General features: G+C 41.7%; 1 protein-coding gene across 2 annotated transcripts; it reads left to right on the forward strand.

Moving 5' to 3' along the window:
• The first annotated feature begins 4875 nt into the window (after positions 1 to 4875).
• On the forward strand, positions 4876 to 26229 carry nrd1a (nardilysin a (N-arginine dibasic convertase)). Of its 2 annotated transcripts, none has more exons than XM_034207354.1 (32): positions 4876 to 5004; positions 5655 to 5833; positions 6342 to 6573; positions 8163 to 8244; positions 8970 to 9123; positions 10214 to 10287; positions 10442 to 10537; positions 10731 to 10853; positions 12919 to 12976; positions 13655 to 13728; positions 14126 to 14195; positions 14424 to 14501; positions 15953 to 16073; positions 17311 to 17369; positions 17645 to 17699; positions 17806 to 17910; positions 18306 to 18429; positions 18743 to 18829; positions 19824 to 19943; positions 20057 to 20108; positions 20493 to 20643; positions 21493 to 21620; positions 21806 to 21968; positions 22168 to 22199; positions 22449 to 22587; positions 22691 to 22738; positions 22811 to 22863; positions 23610 to 23693; positions 23937 to 24027; positions 24309 to 24425; positions 24976 to 25065; positions 25170 to 26229. In XM_034207354.1, the coding sequence occupies exons 2-32, from the start codon at positions 5655 to 5657 to the stop codon at positions 25392 to 25394; spliced, it is 3264 nt and encodes a 1087-aa protein (XP_034063245.1). In that variant the 5' UTR covers positions 4876 to 5004; the 3' UTR covers positions 25395 to 26229. The 2 variants fall into 2 exon arrangements, with proteins under 2 accessions (XP_034063245.1, XP_034063244.1); XM_034207353.1 differs by having other exon boundaries at positions 4915 to 5004; positions 5620 to 5833.

Below are 26229 nucleotides of genomic sequence, written 5' to 3' on the forward strand. Positions count from 1 at the left end.
CAACAAAAAAAAAGAACCCCGATTGGCTTTAGGATGCAGGTCCGCTTCTCCACAGTGCAGCCCGGGGAAGCTGCGGCTCTGGACCGCTGGACAGGCGGGCGATATACGCGGAGTTTTAGCCTGCGTGCAGACACGGAGAAACCTCTCTTCATCTCACACACAACTGGGTAATTCATAGAGGAGAAAGGAGAAGAAGAAGAAGAAGAAGAAGAAGAAGAAGAAGAAGAAGAAGAAGAAGAAGAAGAAGAAGAAGAAGAAGAAGGGGGGACAGACGGGGCCGGAATTGATCATGCAATAAGGCGGCGCGAAAGTGTTTAGGCTATGAGGCGCGGGGTGGCTACTTCATTACAGAAGACAATAGTCACACAATGGGCCCCATAAACTTTCTCCTCACGTGTGCAGTGCCCCGACTGTTGAGCTATACCGACAATAATTTATAATCTCATTAGTTTATTCATCTCTCCTTTTGCCCTTAAACAGCGACGGATTTCGTGAAAACCGGTGTGTGTTACCATGGCGACTCGTGCCAGCTGGAGCAAGCGAGCACGCAGTCGGGAAAACGGTGGTGACTTTTTATGAAGAAAACAGTAGAGATTACAGGGAGGACTGGTCGGATGCATCAAAACACCTATCTCGCCAAATGGAGGTGGTGGGCGCAACAGATGCCGTGGAGATTGAGAGCAATGAAGCCCACCATCAAAACAGAATGCAGCTTTAGCCCAATACGTGCCTGCTGCTACATCAATACTGCCTATAAGTGGCAGGTATGCCCCCTTGTTAAGTCTAGGGGTCCTGGGAGGACCAATAGCAGGGTCTCCATCAAGGACACCATGGTGCCACGGTGTTAAAAATTCAGAAGTGTTCAAATATCAGTCAGCCGGTTACATGGCTATAGGAAAAGATTTAATAGCAACATGTCTTCCATATTACTCTGCCGAAAGTTCAATGTTCAGTTCAATTTCACATTGATTTCAGCGTGCATTAAGGTGAATCACCTTGAGGAAATTGAGAGGTGCATCTCTTCCTCACACACTCTCTCTCTCCTTCCTCTCACACACTCTCTCTCTCTCTCTCCTTCCTCTCCCTCCTCTTCCTACACCCCCCTGTACCTCTCCCTGCAGCAGTAGAGGGGAAAGCTCTCCCTGGAGATTCCTATCTGAAACAACAGTAACAGAGACGGTTCCAGTAATATCAGGAAGATGTAGATGATGGTTATAGATTTCAGGGCTCTCAGGTGCATTAGGCTTCATACAGCTTCCCCACAAGGCTACTTAATGCTCTCTTGCAATGGAAACAGGATGGCAGTTGCTGGGCATGTATGCACAACCACATGTATGCATTTGTGTAGATTGCCTATACGGACAAATGCATACATTCAAGTCACTTCAAACATGCAGGGTTGCAGCTGATGTTTAAAAAATAAGGTTTTTGGCACTGAGATCAGCTCTGTGATTGGTGCGGCTAGATCTGTGGCAGGGGTAATGTGATCCCAGACCTGAGGCTATATCGTCTACAGTGGCCGTGACTGAGTATCTGGGAGAAAAACACTCTCTTTTCTCACCGTAGTGTTGTTGAACCGTGGAAGCTCCCTAAATTAAGAAAACAAACGGAGAGGAACTGAGAGAAGATGGTTATCAGGCACCATCAGATACCTTAGCGTCTGTTCTCCAGGGGCAGGAGGCGCTCCGAGCACATAAAGCACTTTTTTGGAGCATTGACGGCGCCTCTAAAGTAGGGGATCTATTTATACTGGCCTAGTGCTGTCTGTGGAGCTGTCCAGTGCTGAAATGGATGGGGATTCATGCTGTTTCACTTCAGCCACTTCTCCTTTCTTCCTCCTCCGCTTTCTGCTTCTCCAAAGCCTTTTCCTTTCTCTCAACTGAATTATTTCTGTCAGATCATACGCAGATTTCTTCTATTACGCTCCCCTTTATTTCATTCTCCATTCCCCCTCTTTACTTTCACTTTGATTCTCCTGTGGGCTCTTGTCAATTCCGATTGGTTTACACGCCATTCTCTCTTTGATTTCCTCCCTTTTGTTTTTCTCCCCCTGCTCACTCCTTCTCTTCCACTGTGGACACATTGCAGGAAGTGGTGGTCATCTCGTTTTTGCAGCTCTCTCCAATTATGCTTTTGTTCCCGAGACATCCACCGGGACTGGCTTGCATGCGTGATTGCACACACACTCCAGACTTGAGGACAAGCAGCCAAACAGACAAGAGCAGGAACGTGGTTTGCTCCACTCCCCTGCCAATGCATGGGTCAGAAAATCTCCTTAAAGCTACACGTTGTTCACATACTGTTGCGCTGTCCCTTAACACGTGTTTCGGTTTCTTTGGGGCCCTCACTGCCCCCAGCATCTAGTTACTCAGTGGAATGAGGCAATCAGAGAGGCAGGCAAGGGCATCATGCACTCTGTGGGAAAGAGTAGAAAGCAAGTGGAAGAGAGCAGGGCGGAGAGGGAGGGAAGGAGGGAAATAAAAGGCTAGTTGTGGGAGAGAGTGAAAGGGAGACAATGAGCATTGGGAGTTTGGGGGTTTGTGAGGGCTGGCTGAGATGTGTGGTGAAGGGAGAGGGGAGAGGAGCCAACAGATAGAGGGGGTATGGGGGAGGAGGATGGCCAGGAGGGCAGGTGGTTCTGTCATTAGCTGCAGATTAAAGCAGAGGGCAACTCCAGAGGACTCACCTCTGATTCACACAGTGGTACTGCAGGCAAGGACAAGCCTCCCGGGAGACATGAAACACACACACACACACACATGTGTAACACTTGCTCAAAACACAGTAGTGATTCACAGGATTACCCAGAGGCTCATGAACACACACGAAAACACACACACAAGCATAGGCATACAACACCCCCTTCTCATTTAGCATACACACAAGATACGCCGTGACTCACAAGAACATGCTGACTCCCACACACTCGCCACATACAAAGAGCCATGCAACATCGACACGCACACACACACACACACACACACACACACACACACACACACACACACACACACACACACACACACACACACACACACATGCACATCGTTGTGCTCATTAATCAAATCCCCGGGTTTTAATTAGGATTCAAATCAGTTGCTGTGGGAACCTTGCCCCCTTGGAATCGTAAGGTAAAGACTTGATGCTGCTGTCTCTAAAGTCTCTCTTGGAAGCTGACTCTCTGAAGGGGACAAATTCATAATACCTCCAATGATTCAGCTGGCTGCATTCTACATTGCATTTTCACACAGACACAATTTTTTTCCTGGAGAAGCCTTAAGGTGCATGATCTGAACTTCAATTTGAGCTCAGTCATAAAGAGGGGCACAAAAGTGGAAAAAAAGGTGGAATTACGACAGCTCATATACTGTAGCACCCGCGACAATTCCATGTACATTACCATGAAAATACCATGTGTGTTGGCATTAAAGGGGCCCTTCATGGTTCGCAGGGGATGGCCAATCGATCACTAACACGAGTCTGCCATTGTGCTCTGAAAGTTTTCACGTGGTGAGGCATGTAAAAGCACTTTCACACAGTTCTAATAGACTGCTTATCTTTGCTTTTTACCGCAGCCAGGCAATTTCAGCTGAGCAAACGACTCTGCACTCACACCAGGGCTGCTACAGTACACCGGGTGCAAGAACTTTGCTCTGAAAACATCATTCAAAGTGTTCTCACAAGGGCTCCATTAGTGATCAATAGGATATATTTGTGAGAATCAGCCCAGTACTTTCATTTTCTGTCTGACTCCTCTAGAGCAGTCTAGGAATCAATATGCTAACATTTCTGTTAATTTGAATCAGACTGAGGGAATATTTATTCAGTGACTAATCAAGCTCTATTTTAAGCAGTGTGGAGGTTTTAGTGATAACAGTGTCTCATCTTGCATGTTGATAGATCTACCATTAGCTTATACAGAATGCGCTCAAAACTCCAACTGTAGTGGCATGCCGCCTTCATTCATCCCGAGAGCCTTAAAAGCAGGTGAAGCCTGGGCTTGATGAATTAAAGGAGGGGAGGATGCCAAGTTAAAGCCATTAGGATACGGGAACTCAGGCGGGTGTCTGGCTAGCCGGTTGTCATGGCTGCGGTGTTTATCACCTCTTTCTGCCGACAGAAGCCCAGGGGAAAATCAGATTGGCTTCAGACAGAGAGAGTTGGTGAGTGAGGGGGAGGACATATTGGCACAGCAGAGGGGTGAAATGCCAACACGCTGCAGAGCTGAGGAAGGGCACTGGACAAATGTCAATGTGGCTTATTCATGATAAGATTTCAACCATTTTACTATGATTTACCAACCATTTTTCAACACCTGTCTTACTTTGATGTCTCAGGGGACCACTTTGAGTAAGGGCATTTTTACATTTCAAATACCAAATTCTGTGGAAGAAATGCAGATTGTTAGCCATTTAAAAAAATACCTGGAAGCATTTACAATTCTCAAAATATAAGTGGTAAAATGTGCCTAACATCCCTCGTGGCATATGTATGCCACCTAGCGGACCCTAAACCAATTATCCCAGCGTTTTGCCTCATACAGGTGCACGCGGAGAGGTGGGGGGTACAATCCATTCAGTAGCTGTGGCTGCCATGTGGCTAGCTGACAAGACAATTCACATCCAATCCACTTCTGACCTCCGATATTGGCTAAGGAGATGAGGAGGGAAATTACATTTACCGGCTATGACAAGTGGTCGGTTAAACATTCTCAATCTAGCAGTCATAATCATAAACAGATGGCTGGCAGCTGCTGGTAACATCAAGGTGGCTACTTGTCGCTGCCGCTATTTGTCTGTTTCTCTGCAGCTATCACAAATTAACCACTCCTGACTGGCTTGCGCGCACGTGTTAGCACCGAAACCGCGCCCCATTGAGCTTAGAACCAATCGGAGAGAAGCTTACTGAAGCTCTGAATTCTCTCAGCCAATCAGAGCGTGCCTTGTTGAGGAGACACTAGTATTCACATATACAGAGGCCCTTATGCTGTAAACAGGAGCGAAGGTATGGATACATTGTTGCCTCACCGGCTTCATGAAGTAGTTATTAAAGTTTCAGTTCGGCTTGCCTTGAAACAGACTGTTAACATAATGTGTTAAAGGCTATTTTAAAGAATATGTGTACGAGTTTGTTTGCACTAAGTTGTTTGGTTAACCTGTACTGTCTGTAGCAAGCATTACTCTTTCTCTGTATGTATAGGATACTTCGTGGCAGTTTTTACTATCCTTCGTGTTGGTTTTGTTTTGCTGTGTCGAGTCTTGCTGTGCATATTAGAGGTTCAGCATTAGGTTGGGCTGGTCTGCCTGGCTGTTTTTTTTAGCTGACAATAAGCTGAATAGGGCGAAACCACCAGACAGCCTGTGTGAATAGCTGTATTGTGGGCGCTGGCTGCTGTGTGAGTGAACAAACCTTTAGGCCTCTTCCACAGAGGGGGTCCTGGTTAATCTGTGTTATTTCGGTCCCATTGGTTTCTGAGCTTTCATCTTGACGATACTCATCCGTCGGGGAGGCTTTTCATCATAGCTCTGTTCAGGCTGACACGGTGTGTGTCCGTGCTGAGGAGAAAATTACCGGTGAAGGCGACCTGTCCTGTTGTTTATGGTCGCGCATTGCTGTCAGCCCGCAGTGCCAAATTCTCATCTTCTGTGCTGAAGATGCCGCAAACAAAGAAATCCAGAATCACCCCAGGCTCGGTCCAAAGTGGAGCCACCGCAGAAGATGCAAAGCAGGTGTCCCGGGAGGAGTGCCAGGCTGCAGGGGACGGAGGAGGAGGAGAGGACAATGTTGGAGACAGCGAGATCATCAAGTCCCCCAGTGACCCCAAGCAGTACAGGTAAAGCAACTTCAAATCATACTACATGTGGCTATCCTCCTGAGTATTATTCATTTGACTTTAACGCTGCTAAATGATTATCTCCTCGATTCTGTACTTTATCCTCGGTCACTGTTAGTAATATGATTAACATGCAATGATACACATGCCAGGCTGAAATGTTCTCATTTTATTAATGTAAAATAAAATGACCCAGATCCACTAACCCAGATCTAAAAATGATGTCTCACCTCTTATCCAGCTAGATCCGTACAGTATTATTGTAGTTTGATGGGATGATTTCATGCTATGAGCACATGCCAGTGCCTCAGGCCTCTGTGGGCCATTCAGAGAAATGTACTGTGGAAAATCATAGTAGAAGAGTGTCCTAAAGGATATGAGATTCAGTCTGCAAAAAGCCATCTGATTGAACAGACTCTTCAGAATAAGTCAAAACAATAAATGCTGTAACACTCGTGAAATAAACACTTTTGTATTGCTCTGTATGCTTTGAACTTTCTCCCTACAGATATATTGTGCTAGACAACGGCCTGCGAGCTTTGCTCATCTCAGACTACAGCAACCAAGTACCGTCCGAAGGCGACGACTCGGATGAGGACGACGAAGAAGAAGAGGAGGAGGACGATGAATCTGGAGATGAAATGGAGGAAGAGTTTGAGGAGGATGACGAGGAGGGGGGCAGTGATGGAGAAGAGGATGGCGATGAGGGGAAGAAGAAGAAAAGAAGTTCAGAGAAGCAGGTATGAAGTGTTTAATGTAAAACTCTTTTTGTCGGTTCTGTTGATATCCTTTCACTACTGTGCCTAAAACACCCATGCATACAGGGCTTCAGCTTCTTAAAGGATATGTTTTTCTCATTGTGGAAAAAGGACATGAAAAAGAACAAAACAATTCATTTTTTTGTTTTATGTCAATACTAATTTCCTGCCCCGTCTGTAACCCTCAGCTGTATTCCCAATCGTTCTTGTAAATCTTTAAAAACCAGTCACGAGTATAAAGTTTCATAATGAAACAAGGCCAATAGTCCTTTGAAAAGCCTGGGCAGTTTCTTTTGTAACCAACATTAATAAAAGTAGCTTACATAGTGCATTTATTAGAGACTATTTTTAGACACAAATTTGGTGTGAATATTCACAGCAGCATAAGGGTGTATGTTAACCTGGTGCGCCAGATGGTTCGCTACACCGAACCATCTGAGAAGCCGTCATTGGAAACTGTTTTAAAAAGGTCAAGCACTTTCAAAAACAACTTGGCAGGTGATCAAATGAACCATCTGTCCATCAGCTTGTAGAGTGAAAACATCTCGCTCATAGAGTAAAGGCTTTTCTGTCGTTCTTTGCTCTTCTTTCAACAAATATATGCTCACTAGTTATAATATAACTGATGCTGTTGCAACATATATGCAGACCTCTTTAGGAGCCAGCATTGATGTTTTAAACAGTCGACTTTCCGTGTCGTCACATCAAAGCGCAGCTCCTCACAGGACGCTGACATGAACCCCTTACTTAAAACCTGATGAGATTAATTGTTGAATGATCTTGCGAAAATGTAGCTGCTATGCAAGGCAAAGTGTACAAGGAAATGATTCAAAGTCAACCACAGTGCCTCTTGTTAAGGTTTAGAAGAAGGCAAGGCAAGTTTATTTATATAGCACTTTTCAACACAAGGCAATTCAAAGTGCTTTACAAAAAATGAAAGATATTAAGAAAATGGCATTTAAAATCAGTCATTAAAAGAAAAATACATGGATAAAAGTTACAGTGCAGTGCATATGAATAGTTCAATTAAAAGCAGCGAATAAGAAGGATTCTTATTCAGATAATTTTATTGTCCATTCAATTTACATTAAATGGACTTGGGTCATATCAACCAAAGCATCAAGGCAAGGCAAGTTTATTTATATAGCACCTTTCAACACAAGGCAATTCAAGGTGCTTTACAAAAATGAAAGACATTCAGACAAAGGCATTTAAAAAAAGTAAAAGATAATAAAATAAATATTAAAAGAAAAAATACATGAATAAAAAGTACATGAATAAAAAGTTACAGTGCATTAAGATATGAATAGTTCACACAGAACACTCACCGTATACAGCACAACATGCAGTTCAGACACAATTCACCCGAAAATTGTATCATAAAGATATTCTTAATCATCCTAAACATCCCACACAGTGCTAGGGTTTGGCTCATCCATGTCTTTTTGACTGTTTTTAATTCACAACAAAGGGTACAGAGAAATAAGCTATATATATATCAGGCTCTATAATCACCAGGCTTTGAGTTCAGTGCCAGACTCAAACATGACTCTATATCCTGTGTGTGTCAGTCTGCAGCAGCTCTGTGTGTTGGAGTGGGAAGCTTCAGCGACCCAAACGACCTCCCTGGCCTCGCTCACTTTCTGGAACACAGTAAGTAATCAACCAAAGACGGTTTAAAAAAGGAAATTCTGATTAATGTTTTGCATCACATTTCAAGTGAAGTCCTTTGTCTTCTTTTTAATATCTCAAAATCACAAATCAAAATGTGCCTCATATAATGTAACATCTAAACCGCTTTTGATATGGACAAGAAAAAAACTCCTTTTTGACGTGGGCGGAAAAAGGAAACATCAGGGAAAGCGACCATATTTAATGCATTCCAGGAGTTGTTTTGTTATTTTAAATTATTCAGTTTACCCTCTTTTCCTTAACCTGATTTGTCTGCTTCTACTTCAGTTAATAATTTCTCACATTTCCCAGCAAACCCTTCACCACACAACCTAAATTAGGTTAGGGGAGGAGTTTTTCCTTTGAAATGCAAAATATCCTTTGGGTTGCATTCCAGTCTACTGACAGTGGAGAAACTGCTGTATCTGTCTCCTCTTCTGATGTATTTGTTGACTATTCATCCTAAATGTATTATTTAATAAAGCAGTGGTCATTCTTTAATGGACTGTCATCATAACTGTCACCAAATGGGAAATCAAATTCACCGTGGGATATATAATGCAACACAGTTTGTTTGGCCAGCCTTCCGCATAAATAAGAAAACCACAAATGTGAGGCACATCACGGAGGAGCTTTGGTGGATTTCTTTGTTTTATTTACAACTGTTATCTTCCCTCCCCCCTACTGTTTTTTTCGTTGTGTCCAAGTGGTGTTCATGGGCAGTGAGAAGTACCCCTCCGAGAACGGCTTTGATGCTTTCCTGAAGAAGCACGGTGGGAGCGACAACGCCTCCACCGACTGCGAGAGGACCATCTTCCAGTTTGACGTCCAGAGGAAAAGCTTCAAAGAGGCTCTTGACAGGTGAGGGAGGTTTAGAGTTTTTATTATCTTCCGCGCAGTTGATATTCAGAAGTGGACTCCTGGAGAACCGTCCGATGATTTTCAGATCAACCAAATACACAGGAGACTCAAACAGGGGAGAAAGTAAACTCCAAAGAACATGTTAAAACTGTTATTGCAAAAAGAGATGGCTTTCTCAAACTTCATGACGAAACCCTTCCTGGTAAAGTTGTACTTGCAGAGAAAACACACTTACCAGTTTTTAAGTCTTTTGGACAATGAAAGACCTGCTTATCATTATTCCATCCTACTGTGACGTGTCTCCATGCTTTAATGTTCAAAAGGCTCTTTATTTTTCTCTCACTGCCTGTGCTGCAGCACCTCTTTTCACCCTCTGTCTGAAACCAGAGCCCAGTCTGCTCTGATTGGTTAGCTGGTCGGCTCTGTTGTGATTGGAAGCTTAGAGATGTCCCTTATCCTTATTATGTACAATTTGTTGAAGCGCTAGACAATAGAAGTCTGAGTATTACATAATGATGTCACTAATGCGGCTTTCACACCAGCGCTTTTCCCTTTCTAGCTCCGAGCGGGAGCTTTTCTGGTTCAGCTCCGGTTTCCCTTTTCTGCTCCCGCTCTGTTCACACTGCCCAGAGCTGCCGCTGCTGCGTCATGACGTCGCCGTTTACGTGCCTGCTTCATAAAATCCAAACCGCGCGGAAATCCCTCACATCGACAACAACAACAATGGCCGATTGTATTGAAGCGTTGTTCGATTTGGTTATCCTCTTACGAAACGAAATGGAAGGCATCGGACGACTTTAGAAGGGACGACTTTACTTGGAACTTTACAAACATCACACGCAGGCATTTTGTTGTTGTTCAGGAGGCTGATCCCGCCCAATAATCTGCTGAAAACATGTCTGATGAATCGTAGGATATGGTGTAACACGGACTCCTGATGTGACAAACAATACAGGCTCAATCAGCCGCACAGCATCCTGGTGTTGTCTTTATCTGTCGGCATCTGATTGCCTCAGTCTGACCTGTGTCCTTTATCTCTGGCCTGCATGAGGCCTCTGATTATATCCTCTCTGTGCTTTCCCCTTCTTAGGTGGGCTCAATTCTTCATCTGCCCTCTGATGATCCGAGACGCCATCGACAGGGAGGTGGAGGCCGTGGACAGCGGTGAGACCTGGTGTCTGAAATGTTCACCTTTTGTATTTGGAGTACATCTTTTCATCCTCTGTATAGCTGAGTTCTCCTCTCGCAGCTCTTCACGCACATCACCGTCTTTCTCTGTCGTCTCAACATTTTCTGCTTCTCTCCCTCACCCTGTCAGAGTACCAGCTGGCTAAGCCGTCAGACTCCCACAGGAAGGAGATGCTGTTCGGCAGTTTGGCCAAACCTGGACACCCTATGGGCAAATTCTGCTGGGGTGAGTTGGTAAACACAACTACTGGGACACACAATACACACAGGGCCTCCTTGGGGTATGTTCAGCAATAACAAACAGGAGTTCTAAGACTGACGCCAAGTTCCCTTTTCTTGCTGATATCCCAGCATTTGTAAACTGTTTTTTTATACAGTGTTTTAACGTTGAATTGATTGCTTACTTTTGACAACACCAGGGAATGCCCAGACGCTGAAGCAGGAGCCAAAGGAGAAGAAGATCAATGTCTATAAGCGGCTGCGTGCCTTCTGGAAGAAACACTACTCTGCCCACTACATGACTCTGGCTGTGCAGTCAAAAGGTCAGGAAAATCCATTACATGTATTATACGTGTAGAAGAAGCCTTATTAGAAGACTGACAGAAATTGAAATTGTTTTTTTTAAATAATTCCATACAAGTAATGAGTTAATTGAAAAAGCAATCTGTAGATTAATGGACAATTTTTAAAACAATAATTACTCGCAGCTCTAATGAGGATTCATCCATGTTCAGCCGACCGTGGTTAATCATTCCTGAATGAACTCAAATTGCGATATTTCTCAAACATAGTCGGAGACAGAACATCTAACACGTGTCTTCAGCCTTCACAGAAAATATCACACGGCTAATTAACTACTGCAGGCAACTAAAGCGATGGCTAGTGTTGACATTTGTGCCGAGAAAAATTCCTCCTCACAAAACAGATGATTTATTTGCCTTCTTGTGTATTCCGATTGGGACTTTCTGTGCTATTTAAAATCCGTCTTCAGCTCACAAATCTCAAATGATATAAAGGTGTTATTGTAATTAGACCACCACCATTTTATTTGTTGGTAATAAGGAAGAATGACAACTGATCAAATTACAACTTGACACAAGGTTTAACTACAATCAGCTACATTTGAAAGGAACTGCCACCTTATACAGCATTTATTTACTGACTTGGGTTACTCTCAGGCATTGCACTTAGCTGTAAACAACAGATATTATCTTTTGTGAAGTGGATACAGCAAACACTGCTTTTTTTCAAATTAAGTGGACAAATCCCACTCTATTTTGGTCGCCACTTGCTCCTGAGGCAACTATCTTCCTCTTTAGCTGCTAATTGCTCCATTAAATTCACCAGCGGGGCGCTAACTTTGTCTTTCTGCCGTTCGATGCTAGGCAGGTACTGTACAACGTGTGTTTCTTTTATTCTGGCACAGCCACGGCTGGAGAAAGTCCTGATTAGAACAGTGAGTCTGCAGCCAAACGGTGAAGGTGCCAGCCGCAACGCAAAAACAAGGAGCTAGAAGACGCTAACACACTCTCTAGTGCTGAGGGGAACTGCATTATTCTCTGTGTGAGAAATTACTTTCACATAACCCAGTCATTTGTTCCATTGTTGATTTAGAAATAGTGATTTTTAGCAGCTTTAAGTTATTATTCCTTTAAGGGTTCAGCCCTTGTATCGAATGAACTAGGCAGAAAAACTCCTTGAGCAATGCAAGAGCAGCTGCTGTATCCATTTACAGGGCTGAAAAGACTCATTGCGTCGCATTGTTTTATTAAAGAATAAAGTCAATAATTGGCCTTTTTCCATCATGCTGTGAGCTTTCGATCACGATCTGAACTCATGCTGTGCGCAGGGCGGGAGGGTTTTTCTGGAGCAAAGAGTGTTTGCACAAAGAGCAGAGATCATTTGTTCAAAACATAATCTTGCATGAGACAGATCCAAACGACATATTGATACGGCTGCTGATACTGTTAGTATCGATAGCCCTGCTGTAGGAGAGTGCTCAGTAAACAAGGAGGCTTTTATCAATCAGAAACACATGCATGCATCCTCCTATTAATCCCTTGGTGTGTAATTTGAGTCCCACGCAGGATGGAGGGACTGTGCCAGTTACAATTAAACAGCTATATATTTTTTAAATATGTTGGATTACATGATGTTTTGTAATGCATTGAATGGTTATTGCGTAAGAAAATGCATACTATAAATAGTATCCTTGACATACATTAGGATACTATCCTAATGTATGTCAATAAAAGACTGCTTTTTCTTCCAAATTAAATGAGTGGTTTTTAAATATATGTAAATCAAAATGGCAGTTTAATGGGTTTTAATTATATCTTACTACTTTCTTCATTAGGTATGTAAAAAACACCACTAAAAAAGTGTATTATCAAGTACATTAAAGTTTATAACACAGAAAGTGGTGGCCTTTCATCACTCCGTTGACCACAACAGATAATAGTTGGAAAACTAATAATGAATTGTGCCTTCGTAAATGAAGTCAATGCTTTGAAACAAACACACTGCATTGAGCTCTGCATTTCAGTCAGAATTATTGAGATGCACTTGAACTCTAATTAATGCTCCTTCACCGGCTCTGTCCTTTAGAGACGCTGGACACTCTGGAGAAGTGGGTGAGAGAGATCTTCAGCAAGGTGCCGAACAAGTGAGTATAGGAGAAGAGGCTCTCAGTCAGCGTGATGATGAGCGGCTGCTGTGATGTAGATTGAGTCTGGAACTCCTTTGAGACTTAGCTCAAATTCAAATGTCAAGCCCTTCTCCGTCTCTCTCCCAGCTCTTTCCCCCCCCCAGCATCATACACCTGAAGGGTATCATTTCTCCCTAGAGTTTAATAATTTCGTTTTTCTCAGAGAAATCCACTTCTGTGCGCTTTCTGAGTCACTGTCTGTGGCAGGTTATCTTTTCCAGAGAATTCCCATGCATATCACGGTGCTGCGAAACCGTTTCACCTGTTTGGGTTGATAACATTTCTCTTATCTATGCTATATATTTAAGCAATAACTCTTTTAAATGAAAGCAATTTATCACGCTCAAAACAGATGAGAAGTTAACACTCAGGAGCAGAAGCAAGGTGCTTTTTATGTAAGTGATAATTGCGAACAGTTTTTAACTAAACGTTTTAAATTATCTCTAGCTCTTATCTATAAAAATAATTGGTGTAATTACCAAAGAGCTCTCTGCTGGTTTTAAAAAAATACAAGAAATTCGATTTTTAGTGTCATGAAAAAGCACTATGGTGCGTTAAGACATATTAAGTGACATATTGGTGTAATTGTGTAATTTACTGTTGCTGCTTCCTATAATTCTGCTTTTGTGTTTACAGTGCTTTGTCCAAGCCAGATTTCTCTGACATGCCTGATCCTTTCGACACAGCAGCCTTCAACAAGCTCTACAGAGGTACTGAGCAATCCTGTTTTCTATCTATTCGTATTTTTTCAGACTTGTCTCGGTTCTTGTGCCTTTTTTCTTTCAAATAATTGAGAATTTGACCTCTAGCCGTGCTGTCATGTTTGTTTTTGTTGTCTGCCTATCTATGTGGAAAATTAATATAGACAATGCTTTTTAAAAAGAAGGAATTTGACCTCTGGAAACCCTTTTTTAATGGAGCAATCTGGAAATTATAATTGCTTTGGTTGAATGTGTGAACACTTGCAAACTAATTAAATACTGCAGATTTTGTTTTACTTGTTTACAAGGCTATAATGTTGAGGAAATACCACCGAGCGAGCAGTAATATATAGCAAGCAGAAGTTAAGTTATCCTTAAATCATGCTGTTTATCTGGTTGTTTGCAGTCGTCCCAGTCAGGAAAGTCCATGCTTTGAATATCACCTGGGCGCTCCCCCCTCAGGAGAAATACTACAGGTGAGCCACATACTGTACATTTATAATATACGGTGCATGGACATGAATGAAACAAACCTTACTTGTAATACATTGTATCAACGGTTTGTTTCTCTTTCCTTTCAGAGTGCAGCCTCTTCATACTGTATAATCAGAATTAGACCGGCCATACTCTGCTCTGTTTGTAAAAGGAGTTCATCAATGTGTTTTGTTTCTCCTTTTCATGTTGTTCTTCCCCCGTCTTTTCAGAGTGAAGCCTCTCCACTACATCTCTTGGCTGATTGGCCATGAAGGCACAGGAAGCATCCTCTCAGTGCTCAGGAAGAAGTGAGTGTTATTGCCTCTGTCTGTTTGTTTTGCTGATTTGAGGGCACTCCAAAAACCCAATTAAAAGGTCTTCAATTTGCCGGGTATACATGACACTGGCTTTTCTGAGCTCTGAGTGCTCGAGTCCAATCTTCAAAGTATACACTCTGCCAGCCCACTCCACAATGTGATTCATACATCCTCCTCTCTGGATGTGGATGTACGAGAGCATTTCAGCCTCTTACTGCTAAGTGGGAAAGTGATGCGACAAACCCCTCTGTAGTCCCACAACACCACGATCTCACCCAACGCTGCCTTCACCATCGGCACCACTTGGAGAGTTTGATGGAATATTCCTATTTACCGTGTGTGTGCTCGCTGTGAATTCCCAGGCACGGCAAACTCCGGTTTTATTGAGTTCAGATAATCAGAAAGCCGAGGGCAGAGAGGCTGGACTGAAACTGGGCCATTGTTGTACCCTGCAGTAACGTTTTGGGGAAAGGTCTGCCCTTGTGCAGTATATGTCCATTACACACACTATTTGCTGCACTACTGAACAGATGCCTAAATGTAGTAGTATATGATTATTATATTGTATTCATGATGTGAGAGTAGATGCAGTGTGAGATTTTGTATAGTGTAATACCATAAATGTTGTCTTTACCTGGTTTTGAAGGTTGCGTTACAGTAAAGTGATCACATTTTCAGAATAATTTGCTATATAATTACTCTACCCGCTTGGTCATTAAATCAACATTACTGATGATTATTTTTAGAAATCTCATTGTTTAAATCTCGTGAAAGCATCAATGAACAACCCTAAAATACTGTCACAATAAAGATAAAGACATATTTGCTGAAAAGATTTGTACATATGACTTTCTTCATACTGCCATAAGATTGAAGGCCAATACCAGTGTTTCGCAGGATGGGGTGAATTTATATTATATAAATGTTTACTATACAGCACTGGTTTAAGTTCATTTCAGTGCAGTCAGTGTGAAACTTTCAGAGATCAGAACTGGCTTGGTTTGATCCATTGCAGAAAACATCATTTCTGCTTGTTTGGTAATGCAGTGCAGCTGTTAAAGTGCACCATCAAACCACTACAACATGTCTTTATGCCGATGGAAGCAGACACAATGTGACGAACAACCCAGCTCTAAAACATCTCAAACCCCTGCACGTTGTTTCTCATCCTTTTTTTAAATAACACAAACCCATAAACGAATGATGTGTGCGTTCTTCATTCTGGGATTCGTAAAGCCACGCTGAGTGCCTCAGTGGGACCACAAAAGTGTTTGTTAAATTGTCTGCCACCTAGAAACATCAAGTGCCATACTTTCTACTTATTGTCCTCCTGCACATATTTCAACTCCTAATGTGCATTCTCTTTCCAGTTTATGGTAGTCAATAACTTATTTACTGGCAGTAAACACGTGTTTCTGTAATTAAATGCTGTGTGTCTGTAGGTGCTGGGCTCTGGATTTATATGGAGGAAACAGTGAAACAGGCTTCGACCAAAACACCACCTACTCCATCTTCTCCATCTCCATCACTCTCACTGATGAAGGTTTCCAAAACTACTACGAGGTAAAGAAAAATCGCTTTTTTATTCTTTGTTCTTCCTTTGGAGACATGGAAACACTTTGACACTGAACAGCTAACAGTTTACACATGAATCTTCAGCCAATATCCCCACCACGGCCCCTCGTAGACCACCACACACACAGACTGTGCAATAATACTGCCTGTGAATATAAAACGTTGTGCAATATACCCTCAAGCAATTTAAGCTTTAACGGTACCAGCTACTTCTATATTTGTATATGGACACTTTAAAACATATAAATACATACTGCTGCTACTACTACTAAAATAGGCCTACTTTGTTATTTCTTAGTATGCAGGTCTATTCTCTTGACTTTATCTGCACTATACTTCCATTGTGAAAAAACGTAAATGTTCCCGTTGCAGGACGATTCTGGTATTGCATGATCCAAACCATATTATGGTCAGATCAAAGTGAATCAGTTCTTCATCAGTTCTTCATCAGTTCAACAGACACTGGTCTCAGTATAAGTTGCATGTACGAATGGACCCAGCTGGTTGTTCTGTTTTTCATTTATACAACAAGTATTCTAAGGGGAGCCATATGTGTTATCAGTTGCTATGACAATGCATGTCATACCTCTCATCCAATAGGAGCTAGGTTGTCTGATAAAAAATAAAATAAACACACTCGCATTGATGACTGCTGAATACACGCGGCTTCAGCCTTGAGGATGCTGTTTACTCTTTTTCTAAAGCACTTTAAAGAAATAGCCCTGATTCACTTAATTGCCAGGGGTTGTATGAAAAGATTGATACCACTCACATGTCTCTATAATTACAGTTGTCTTTACTCGGTGACATCCACTCATCCATAGCAATTATTTTGACATGCGTCTCTTCCTCTATTCTCTGCTGACAAACAGGGAACTGTTGTTCACAGTTAATAATAATGACTCTTTATTCACAAAGGTAGAGGTGGCATTCTCATTTACATGTTTGAATCTCTAAAAGGGGGCAAATAGACACATTACTTCCTATTTAGTATTATATGTGGACACCTTGTTCAGTGTAATTGTCCCAGCTTATTCTAATGACTGTAATCAAAAAGTCTTACTACAAGTTTGGCAACTATCAGTGTTATCTTTGTGGTTTTTCAAAATGCAACAATACGTTTCACTTAAGCTCCATTATCATGGTGAAAAAGAGGAATTTTAGTCATTTTTACAAACAAAATAATTAATTTAAACTAAACGATATTCTTATTTCTGTGTAACAGGTGACTCACCTGGTGTTCCAGTACCTGAAGATGCTGCAGACACTCGGACCACAGCAAAGGCATTTACACACACACACACACACACACACACACACACACACACACACACACACACTCTGAGCTTTTACTCAAAATAAACATTTATATTCTGGCTTTTTGAAAGGAGGTAGATAATACCGCATTATACCAGACAGGTTTGGTTTGTTTGCTCTTTTAAATAATATTTAGCTTTATTATTATTATGTTGCTTTATGCAGTATTGATGTGGTAACGTCTGAGCTCCTGTCTGGGAGGCGTGAAGGTAATATTTCAGTCTGTTTGTTCATGCGTTCAGAATATATGAGGAGATTCAGAAGATTGAAGCCAACGAGTTTCACTACCAGGAGCAGGTAAGAATCCAAACACCACGTGCTGCTGTATTTGAAGACGGTGGGACTAACAGCTATTTAGTGAAGGGTTTTTCTTTACCAGTGACAATGATCTCCTCTTTGTCAGAATGACCCTATAGAGTACGTCGAGGACATCTGTGAGAACTTGCAGGTGTTCCCTAAAGAAGACTTCCTGACCGGAGATCAGTTGATGTTCGAGTACGACCCGACAGTAAGTAGTTCAGCGAGTGAATCATTTCAGGGTTTTATTCTCACTTTAGAATAGATTTATGAAACGCTTCACTCAAATAGAAATAATTGTATGTTTTCTTTTTGATATGTTAATGATTTCTGAGCTAAAATTCTTTGTAAGCGGAAAAATATTTTCTAGAGTTGTCGGTCTTTTATCGGTGAATTTTACTTTGCATCAAACGTCACTGTCAGAAGTTAATTTGCATATTTTTCTGAGAAGACAGTAACTTCTTAAGTTTTTGGTGCTTCTTATGGTGATTGACGGCTAAAATTGTTTTCACATAAACATGTCATTTGAAAACAAATAAATAAATAAAAATTCAACTTTTTCCTGGAAAGTTAACTTTACCTGTGTGTGTTTGTGTGTGTGTGCAGGTGATCAGTGCAGCGTTGTCCCTCCTCAACCCTGAGAAAGCCAACCTGATGCTGCTGTCCCCAGAACATGAGGGCCATTGTCCCCTCCGGGAGAAGTGGTTTGGCACTCAATACAGCGTGGAGGGTGTGTTTCTGTGTGTGTGTGTGTGTGTGTGTGTCTACTGTCGGTGTAACAGCTCCTTCCCACAACGTAGGCATTCAGTGAATACATTGTCTTTTTCCCCTTGTGTGGTGATATTCAGGCCAGCCGGCAGCAGAAATGCCAACATTTATCTCTGTCTTTTAGCTGGCGAACAATAGTGTTGGGACAGCACTTCAATAAATAAATAAAAACCAATACGAGTTGGAATCAAATGTTAAGGTCACTCGATTCCAAACATGAATGTGAACTTCATATAATATTGTGTATTGTATTATTTTTCCCTTCGCACACACAGACGTCCAGCAGGAGTGGATGGATCGGTGGACCGGAAACCTGGAGCTCAGCAGTGAACTCACACTTCCTGTCGAAAACAAATTCATTGGTGGGTGATCAACTCTCTGCACTGCGGGGGGGGGGGGGGGCTGTTGTGCCCCAAAACTGCTGTAAATATCTGAAATAGTGTCCAATTAGATGATCATGAAGAAGAATTGATACTGCAGTTTGTGCTTTTGCTCGCCCAACACACACACACACACACATATTCAAACACACACCTTGTGCCCCCTATCAAAGCCTCATGGATCCTTCTTAGGACATTCTACCACCGACACCATCACTTCATTTTATTGTACATTACATTTTTTTTTTTTAATACAACTGTTATTTTAATGGACCCTAAGCGAGTGGAAGAGCACTCAGCACTTTTATTATAACCATTAGTCACTTTTAAGAGGTCATTTTCTTCTTTTTGTGTGAATTGTATGTTCTGTGCATGTGAGTGTTGTTTTATTTGCCAGTGCCAAAGACACATTTTATGTAAATGTAGTGGAGTCAAATCTGAAAAAAATAAGAAGGTATAGTCACCAAACTTAGAAGAACATCTCCTCGTACTAGGATGGGTTATGTCGCTCTGTGTGCTCTGCATGTGTGACCATTAAAGAGGGTTTCATCCCTCCCATTCTCTCTATTTGGTCAATATATTCTGTCATGGTGAACTTGCTGTTCCTCATGTAATTTAAATCCAGTCTGTCGAGACACGTCATATTTTAGGGGTCATCATTTCAGCTCAAACAAGGTCAAATCCTGGCCAAAAAGGTAAGAGCTGATATATTTTGGTATTGTGCTCTGTTGCTACATTTTGTAAGGCCACAGCACATTGCCAATTCTGATCAAATGTGGAGAAATTATGCATGTTCACTTATTAGCCCCAGGGTTGCTGAATCATTTATTGATGTGGGGACATTGTTTTACAGTTTTGACATCCAGCTGCATGTTTATCCCAAAGTGGACACGTTGAATTGTTGAACTCACACATTATTTATGAGACTTCACCGATCTGGATTATGATGTTTTATTGTTTATGTGCATTTGAACAGCCACTGACTTCACCCTGAAGCCGCCTGACCGCCCAGACACTGAGTTTCCTGTCCGGATAGCCGAGAGCGACAGGGGCTGCCTGTGGTACAAGAAGGATGACAAATTCAAAATCCCTAAAGGTGAGATGTGTGTGTGTGTGTGTGCGTCATTCGGCATGCAAGATGTTGCCGCACAGACTCTGATATCATTAGAGAGGTGTTGACACTCGTTTGTTCTTCTTTTCCTGCTGCAGCATACATCAGATTCCACCTAATCTCTCCTGTAATCCAGCAATCTGCCAAGAAGTAAGTTCAGACTCAAATATGGCCTCGTGAAAGTAGTTTGTTTTTTGCTGTAACACTAATTAACACCTCTTCTTTTCTGCCATCGTCTGTTCTCTCTTTCTCTGCTCCTTATTTAAATCCCCTTCTTTTCGTGTCTTCATTGCATTTCTTCTACACTCTTGCTTATATCCTTCCCTTTCCTTCCTTCGCTCCTTTTCTATGTTGTTGTTGCCGTTCCTCTTGATTCCCCTGCATTTCATCCTTCTCACCTACTCTACCGTTCACTCCCTTGCTATATTTCCCTTTCCCAATATCTTTTTCAATTTCTCCTTCCTCCTAATTACCCAATGACGCTTCTCTCTCTTTCTCTCCATCCTCACCCCTGTCCTCCCTCCCTCCCTCCAGTGTGGTGTTGTTTGACCTGCTGGTGAACATCCTCGGTCACAAACTAGCCGAGCTGGCTTATGAGGCTGAGGTGGCGCAGCTGGAGTATAAACTGTCGTCCGGCGAACACGGCCTGGTCATCAAGGTTAAAGGATTCAACCACAAACTGCCTGTGAGTGAATGCAACTGGACAAACCACACACACACACACACACACACACACACACACACACACACACACACACACACACACACACACACACACACACACACACACACACACACACACAGATTTAAATACCATCAAATGAATACAACCAGACACTGAAACTGTCTTTCTGGCAGTGTACTGTATTTTTAAGTTTTAAATCGTGCAATAGATATACTATTTGATAGTATTATATATCCTTTGTGTACTAGATCCAGACTACTAGTCCATATGTATAATAAAAAATCTTATTTTGCCATATGCTCCTTATGAACGACTTTTCTTGCCGTGTACTTGTTGGCTGCATGTTTATAACTTATTGTAGATGGGTAAATTAGCTATTTTATGCATCTTTTTATAAAGCATAATTCAAGTGTCTCTAAAAGTGGCTTTTAGATCATCTTAACAGACAAAGATAGTCACCATTTGCCTTTTAATTAATACAATTGTGCATGTAGGATATTCTCCCTCTGATATGTGTTACACGCTGACAGACATTATTTGGTAGTTTATTGGCTTTATGGGTGTCCATAAAACATTAAAGGAGAGCTTTACCTTTTTTGGGGTTATGCTTTCTTGCTTTAAGTTGAATGAGAAGATTGATACCGTTCTCAAACATAAATTCATCTTTCTTTTAAATCTTGTCCAGAAACCAAATAAATGTATTTTCAAAAACTTGAACTATTCTTCCCAAAGATGTATTTCCAGCTACTCTTGCTCCTTTACTCTAAATCCACTTTCAGCAACAGTTAGTCAGCTTGCACACAGAGGTGTTTGATAAAGATGCTGATTCTTCATTTGTTCTGTCTTCAGCTGCTGTTCCACCTGATCATTGACCACCTGGCTGATTTCTCCGCCGCCCCTGATGTCTTCAGCATGTACATGGAGCAGCTCAAGAAAGCCTACTTCAACATCCTCATTAAACCGGAGAAGCTCGGCAAGTGAGTTGTTTACCTTCTGTCTACTGACATTTCAAGTTTACCTTAGGACTCAATCTCAAGTCTCTGATGCCTTCTAGTGGTGAATCGTGTGACGGACCTGAATGGTAAAAAGCTCCTGCCTGTGTCCTCTTTTCCCCTCTCTCTCTCTCTCTCTCCCTCACTCCTCCCCCTCTCGTCTTCCTCAGAGATGTGCGTTTGCTAATCTTAGAAAACTCTCGCTGGTCCATGGTGGAGAAGTATCAGGCTCTAACAGCCGGTCTCACCATCGAAGAGCTGATGGAGTTCAGCCGTAGTTTAAAATCGGAGCTGTACGCCGAGGGACTGGTGCAGGGCAACTTTAACAGCACTGTGAGTGGATGGCACACACAAGTAGATTGATTAACAACAACAATACGCTGATTAGCTAACAAATTGGTTAATGTCCATCTCTGTACGTGCATCAATTGTTTGAGTGTGCTCGACATTGTTCTCATGTTTTTTCTGATTCCTTCACCTCACGCTCTTATCTCTCACCTGCTCATTATCCTTTATTGTGTTTTCTCCACAGGAGTCGGAGCAGTTCCTGCAGTATGTCACAGAGTAAGGCGGCTATTACACTGAAAGCACTCCCTAATGAAAACACCAATACTATACAATCACATGGATTTGTTTGCCGCCATACACAGTCATTTTCATTAGCTTCGGTTGTTCACTCTATGAATCCCCTCTAAACTTATGCTTTAACGTCTGACCTCCTTTCTTTCTTCCTCTCCACCTCACCTCCTTTTCTTTCTCTTTTCCCCTCTTCCTCGCTCCCCTTTGTTCGCCCTTTTTTATTTTCCCTGTCAGTAAGCTGCAGTTCTCCAAGCTGCCAGCGGAGGTGCCGGTGATGTTCAGAGTGGTGGAGCTCCCCATGAAGCAGCACATCTGTAAGGTCAAATCTCTCAATAAGGGAGACGCCAACTCTGAGATCACCGTTTACTACCAGGTACAAACACATCTGCCGTTCAATGACCCTTCATATCTTTCACTCTCTTCAACATGCTCTCATTTGTTTAACTCACACTTGTTTATTTATTCTTTTGATCTAGTCTGGCCTCAAGCACCTGAGGGAGCACACGCTGATGGAGCTGCTGGTGGTGAGTTTATTTTTCTATGTGTTTTTTCACTGTCGTTCCTCCGAGCTTCTCTGAGTTGTTGTTCTCTTTCAGATGCACATGGAGGAGCCCTGCTTTGACTTCCTCAGGACCAAAGAGACTCTCGGGTGAGGGTGGTTATGTTTTAAACAAAGCTTTGCCTCTTTTTAAGAACTGTAATTATATATTTATACGTTTGTTTTAAATATTATTTATAACTTTTATGAAATCATTACAATGTTTTACTATACAGTACATGTCAATAGTTTCAACTGTTCACTTTGTTCATGTTTACATTTGCTTTGATTTGTGTCTTTTTAAAAGAATAATTATATATTTTCATATCTGTCTTTTTATGTCTTTTGTCTTTTGTGAAACACATTGTGCTTACTCATTAATTTTGCATATTTTGTTCAAGGCAAGAGTACAAAACGTGTACAGCAATTGTAATTCTCATAACTTTGTACATTTGTTTGTAACCATTTCATGGTTTTATCAATTCTTGAAGTGCTATTTATTTATTTTGCAAATTGAAGATATTTTAGTTATTTTGTGGCTGAATGTCTTTGTCTTTATAAGGGACATTTATTTATTAATAGGTTCAGAGAAAAACAAACCTCATCTTGTTGAAGGCGGTTCTTAGCTGATGTAGTTAAATTGGGACAACGCTATTTACATTTACCACATTTCAAACGGTATCTTCTAATGGTTTAAATGTCGACTACCTGCTAGAGAAAGTCAGGTGGGACTTATCTTCTGGAAAATAATTCAAATGAACTGCCTGGTTTGTTATTTTGATCCGTCTCTGATCCGTTTTCGTGTTTCTCAACACCTTTTTATTTGTTTCCGTCTCCTTTGATGCCTCCCTCTGCAGGTACCATGTCTACCCGACCTGCAGGAACACCTCAGGTGTTCTGGGTTTCTCTGTCACCGTGGAAACACAAGCCACAAAGTTCAAGTGAGTCTGCAACACAATCGTAACCTTTCATTTGTCCGAAAGCAAGATAAGATTTATCTTAACTGCATTTCCCAAAACCAAGGTATAATTTATCTCACTGTTCGCCCAAACCCAAGCTACAATCCATCTCTCTGGTCCTGGAAGGAGAGCAGCGGTGGATCTGATGAACGACTAAAGGAATCAAACGCACCCTATAGTGTATTATATATATATCTCTTACCTCTCGTGAACTCTTTTTCTCAGTACGGAGCTGGTGGAGTCAAAGATTGAAGAGTTTCTGGTTTCATTTGGGGAGTTGCTCGATGCGCTGACTGAGGAGGCCTTTAAAACGCAGGTGTGTGTGTGTGTGTGTGTGTGTGTGTGTGTGTGTGTGTGTGTGTGTGTGTTAATGAGTTTATTGCTCCTTTTTATCATGCAGAAGCAGAAAGGTAGAGAAAATCATAGTAAAAGTTTGAGAAATGACAAAAGTGTATTTACAAGTTACCTTGGTGATGTAATACATTTCTTTAAAATGTTAGACTCACTTGTACTTACTGTTCTACTTTAAATGTTCAAATAATTGTGGAAGTCAAATGAGTAATTAAAAACTGTAATATTGTGGCATGTTTTGTACAGGTGACCGCTTTAGTGAAGCTGAAGGAGTGTGAGGACACACACCTCGGGGAGGAGGTGGACAGGAACTGGGCCGAGGTGGTTACACAGCAGTTTGTCTTTGATAGACTCAACAGAGAGGTGAGAACAACACACACACACACACACACACACACACACACACACACACACACACACACACACACACACACACACACACACACACACACACACACACACACACACGCGCACACACAGCTCAGAGAACTGATGCTCAACGCAGGATAATCAGATTTTCTATAAAGACAAGATAAAAAGTTGGGAATAATTGTTTTAGTCCCTAATCTTGTTTAAGTAAACATAAAGTAACTATAATTTTTACTAATTTTACAAATGTTTTTGATTGAATCATTATTATTTTATACAAATTATCGCGGTTTTCCATAGTTTTTTATATTATTTGTTTGAAGGTGTCTATTCTAATCTTCATTTATAAAGAGACTGAAAGGTGGGGGTGAAGAGTCCTCACTATGAAGGTCTCCTGACTATGAAGGTCTCCTGACTATGAAGGTCTCCTGCCACGATCACTTTATTCACTGTTGATTTAATGTTGCCGTTTTTACCTTTTTAAATGAAAGGCACTTGTCATTCAGTCCAAGTGTTTGATCCATTGGTGTTTCTGTGTCTTTAGATCGCGGCTCTGAAGCAGATGACCAGGGTGGAGCTGGCGTCCTGGTTCAAAGAACATCGAGGGGAAACTAGCCGCAAGCTCAGCGTGCATGTAAGCAAAACCTTTGATTTGTATGAGGAGAGAGAGAGATGTAATTTTTATTCTATTTTTGGGGTAATGTCACAAAACATTAAATGTGTCGCTGTCTCCTAAAGGTGGTGGGATTTGGTGCTGAAGAGAACGATTCGGATGGTGGTGGTAAGAAACAAGAGGGAAAGAAGGGCAAAGAGGATGATGTGAGTGGCTCTACGTACGGCGAGGTGTCGAAGGTCACCTTCCTTCCTGCCTCGCCCAAGATGGCGGGTACAGCTGCCATCATGGACATCCCTGCTTTCACCGCAGGCCTGCCCCTCTTCCCCTACCACAAGATACTGGAATAAACTCTGCTCGGACTGTGAGACAGACAGATGGCTGGGCTTCGCCACGTTCAGAGACTTATTAGTGATGCAGACACTTAATATGTGGAGGTGAAAGAAGGTTGAAACTCTGGACCGGGACTCTGGAGCCCAGCTGTAGTTTTTACCCACACTGTGTTTAGGCAAAAAGCCAAGAAGTGATGGTGGTTTTCTTTTAGCTAAGTAATAATCTATTCTGCTTTCTCAAACTCAATTATTTTATATCCTAAGACACCGAGTGTGTAGGGGCACTCTATCTATTTCTCCATCCCACTCTGATGGAAAATATTTTCAATCAAATTTTCATTTATTCGGTTCTCTGAGCTCTGCTGCCATTACAACTCAGAATCCCTGTCTTAACCGCTGTTTGTGTAGAATTCCTGACTGAGTCTAATACCCTTTTTAAAAAGACAAATCAACTGTGAAACTGCAGAAATGCTGAGTCCTTTGAACTCCAGATGTGTGTGTTTGAGTGATCGTGTGCTGGATCTCAAGCTCTGCTGTGCCCTGCTGTTATAAGCTGACCTGGATCATGCCATGGTATAAAAACTGCAAAGAGAATAAATCAATGAGTGATGAGTGAATGAATACATTAACGTGCTCACTACAGAAAACACTTGAATCTATCAAGCAGAAAAAGTACACTGAAACTTGTGTAAAGACTCATTTTAATTGAATCATTTTCTTTATCGATGCAACAATGCGAGGAATTTATCAACACTGTTTTGACATTTTGTACATTAACTTTTCTCTAATTGCCAGTTTATTTTACACTTCTGCCATTTTTTTATGCAAATCTCATTAAACAACGTCACATATT

Source organism: Gymnodraco acuticeps, unplaced genomic scaffold (genome assembly GCF_902827175.1).
Source record: "Gymnodraco acuticeps unplaced genomic scaffold, fGymAcu1.1, whole genome shotgun sequence".
Classification (NCBI taxonomy): Eukaryota; Metazoa; Chordata; class Actinopteri; order Perciformes; family Bathydraconidae; genus Gymnodraco; species Gymnodraco acuticeps.

Excerpts from the sequence above, each read along its gene's own strand:
- nrd1a (XM_034207354.1), top strand. The coding sequence starts at position 5,655 with ATGCCGCAAACAAAGAAATCCAGAATCACCCCAGGCTCGGTCCAAAGT. Across the intron at positions 10,288-10,441 it reads GGTGGAGGCCGTGGACAGCG|AGTACCAGCTGGCTAAGCCG; the intron begins GTGAGACCTGGT and ends TCACCCTGTCAG. Across the intron at positions 20,644-21,492 it reads GATTCAACCACAAACTGCCT|CTGCTGTTCCACCTGATCAT; the intron begins GTGAGTGAATGC and ends TTCTGTCTTCAG.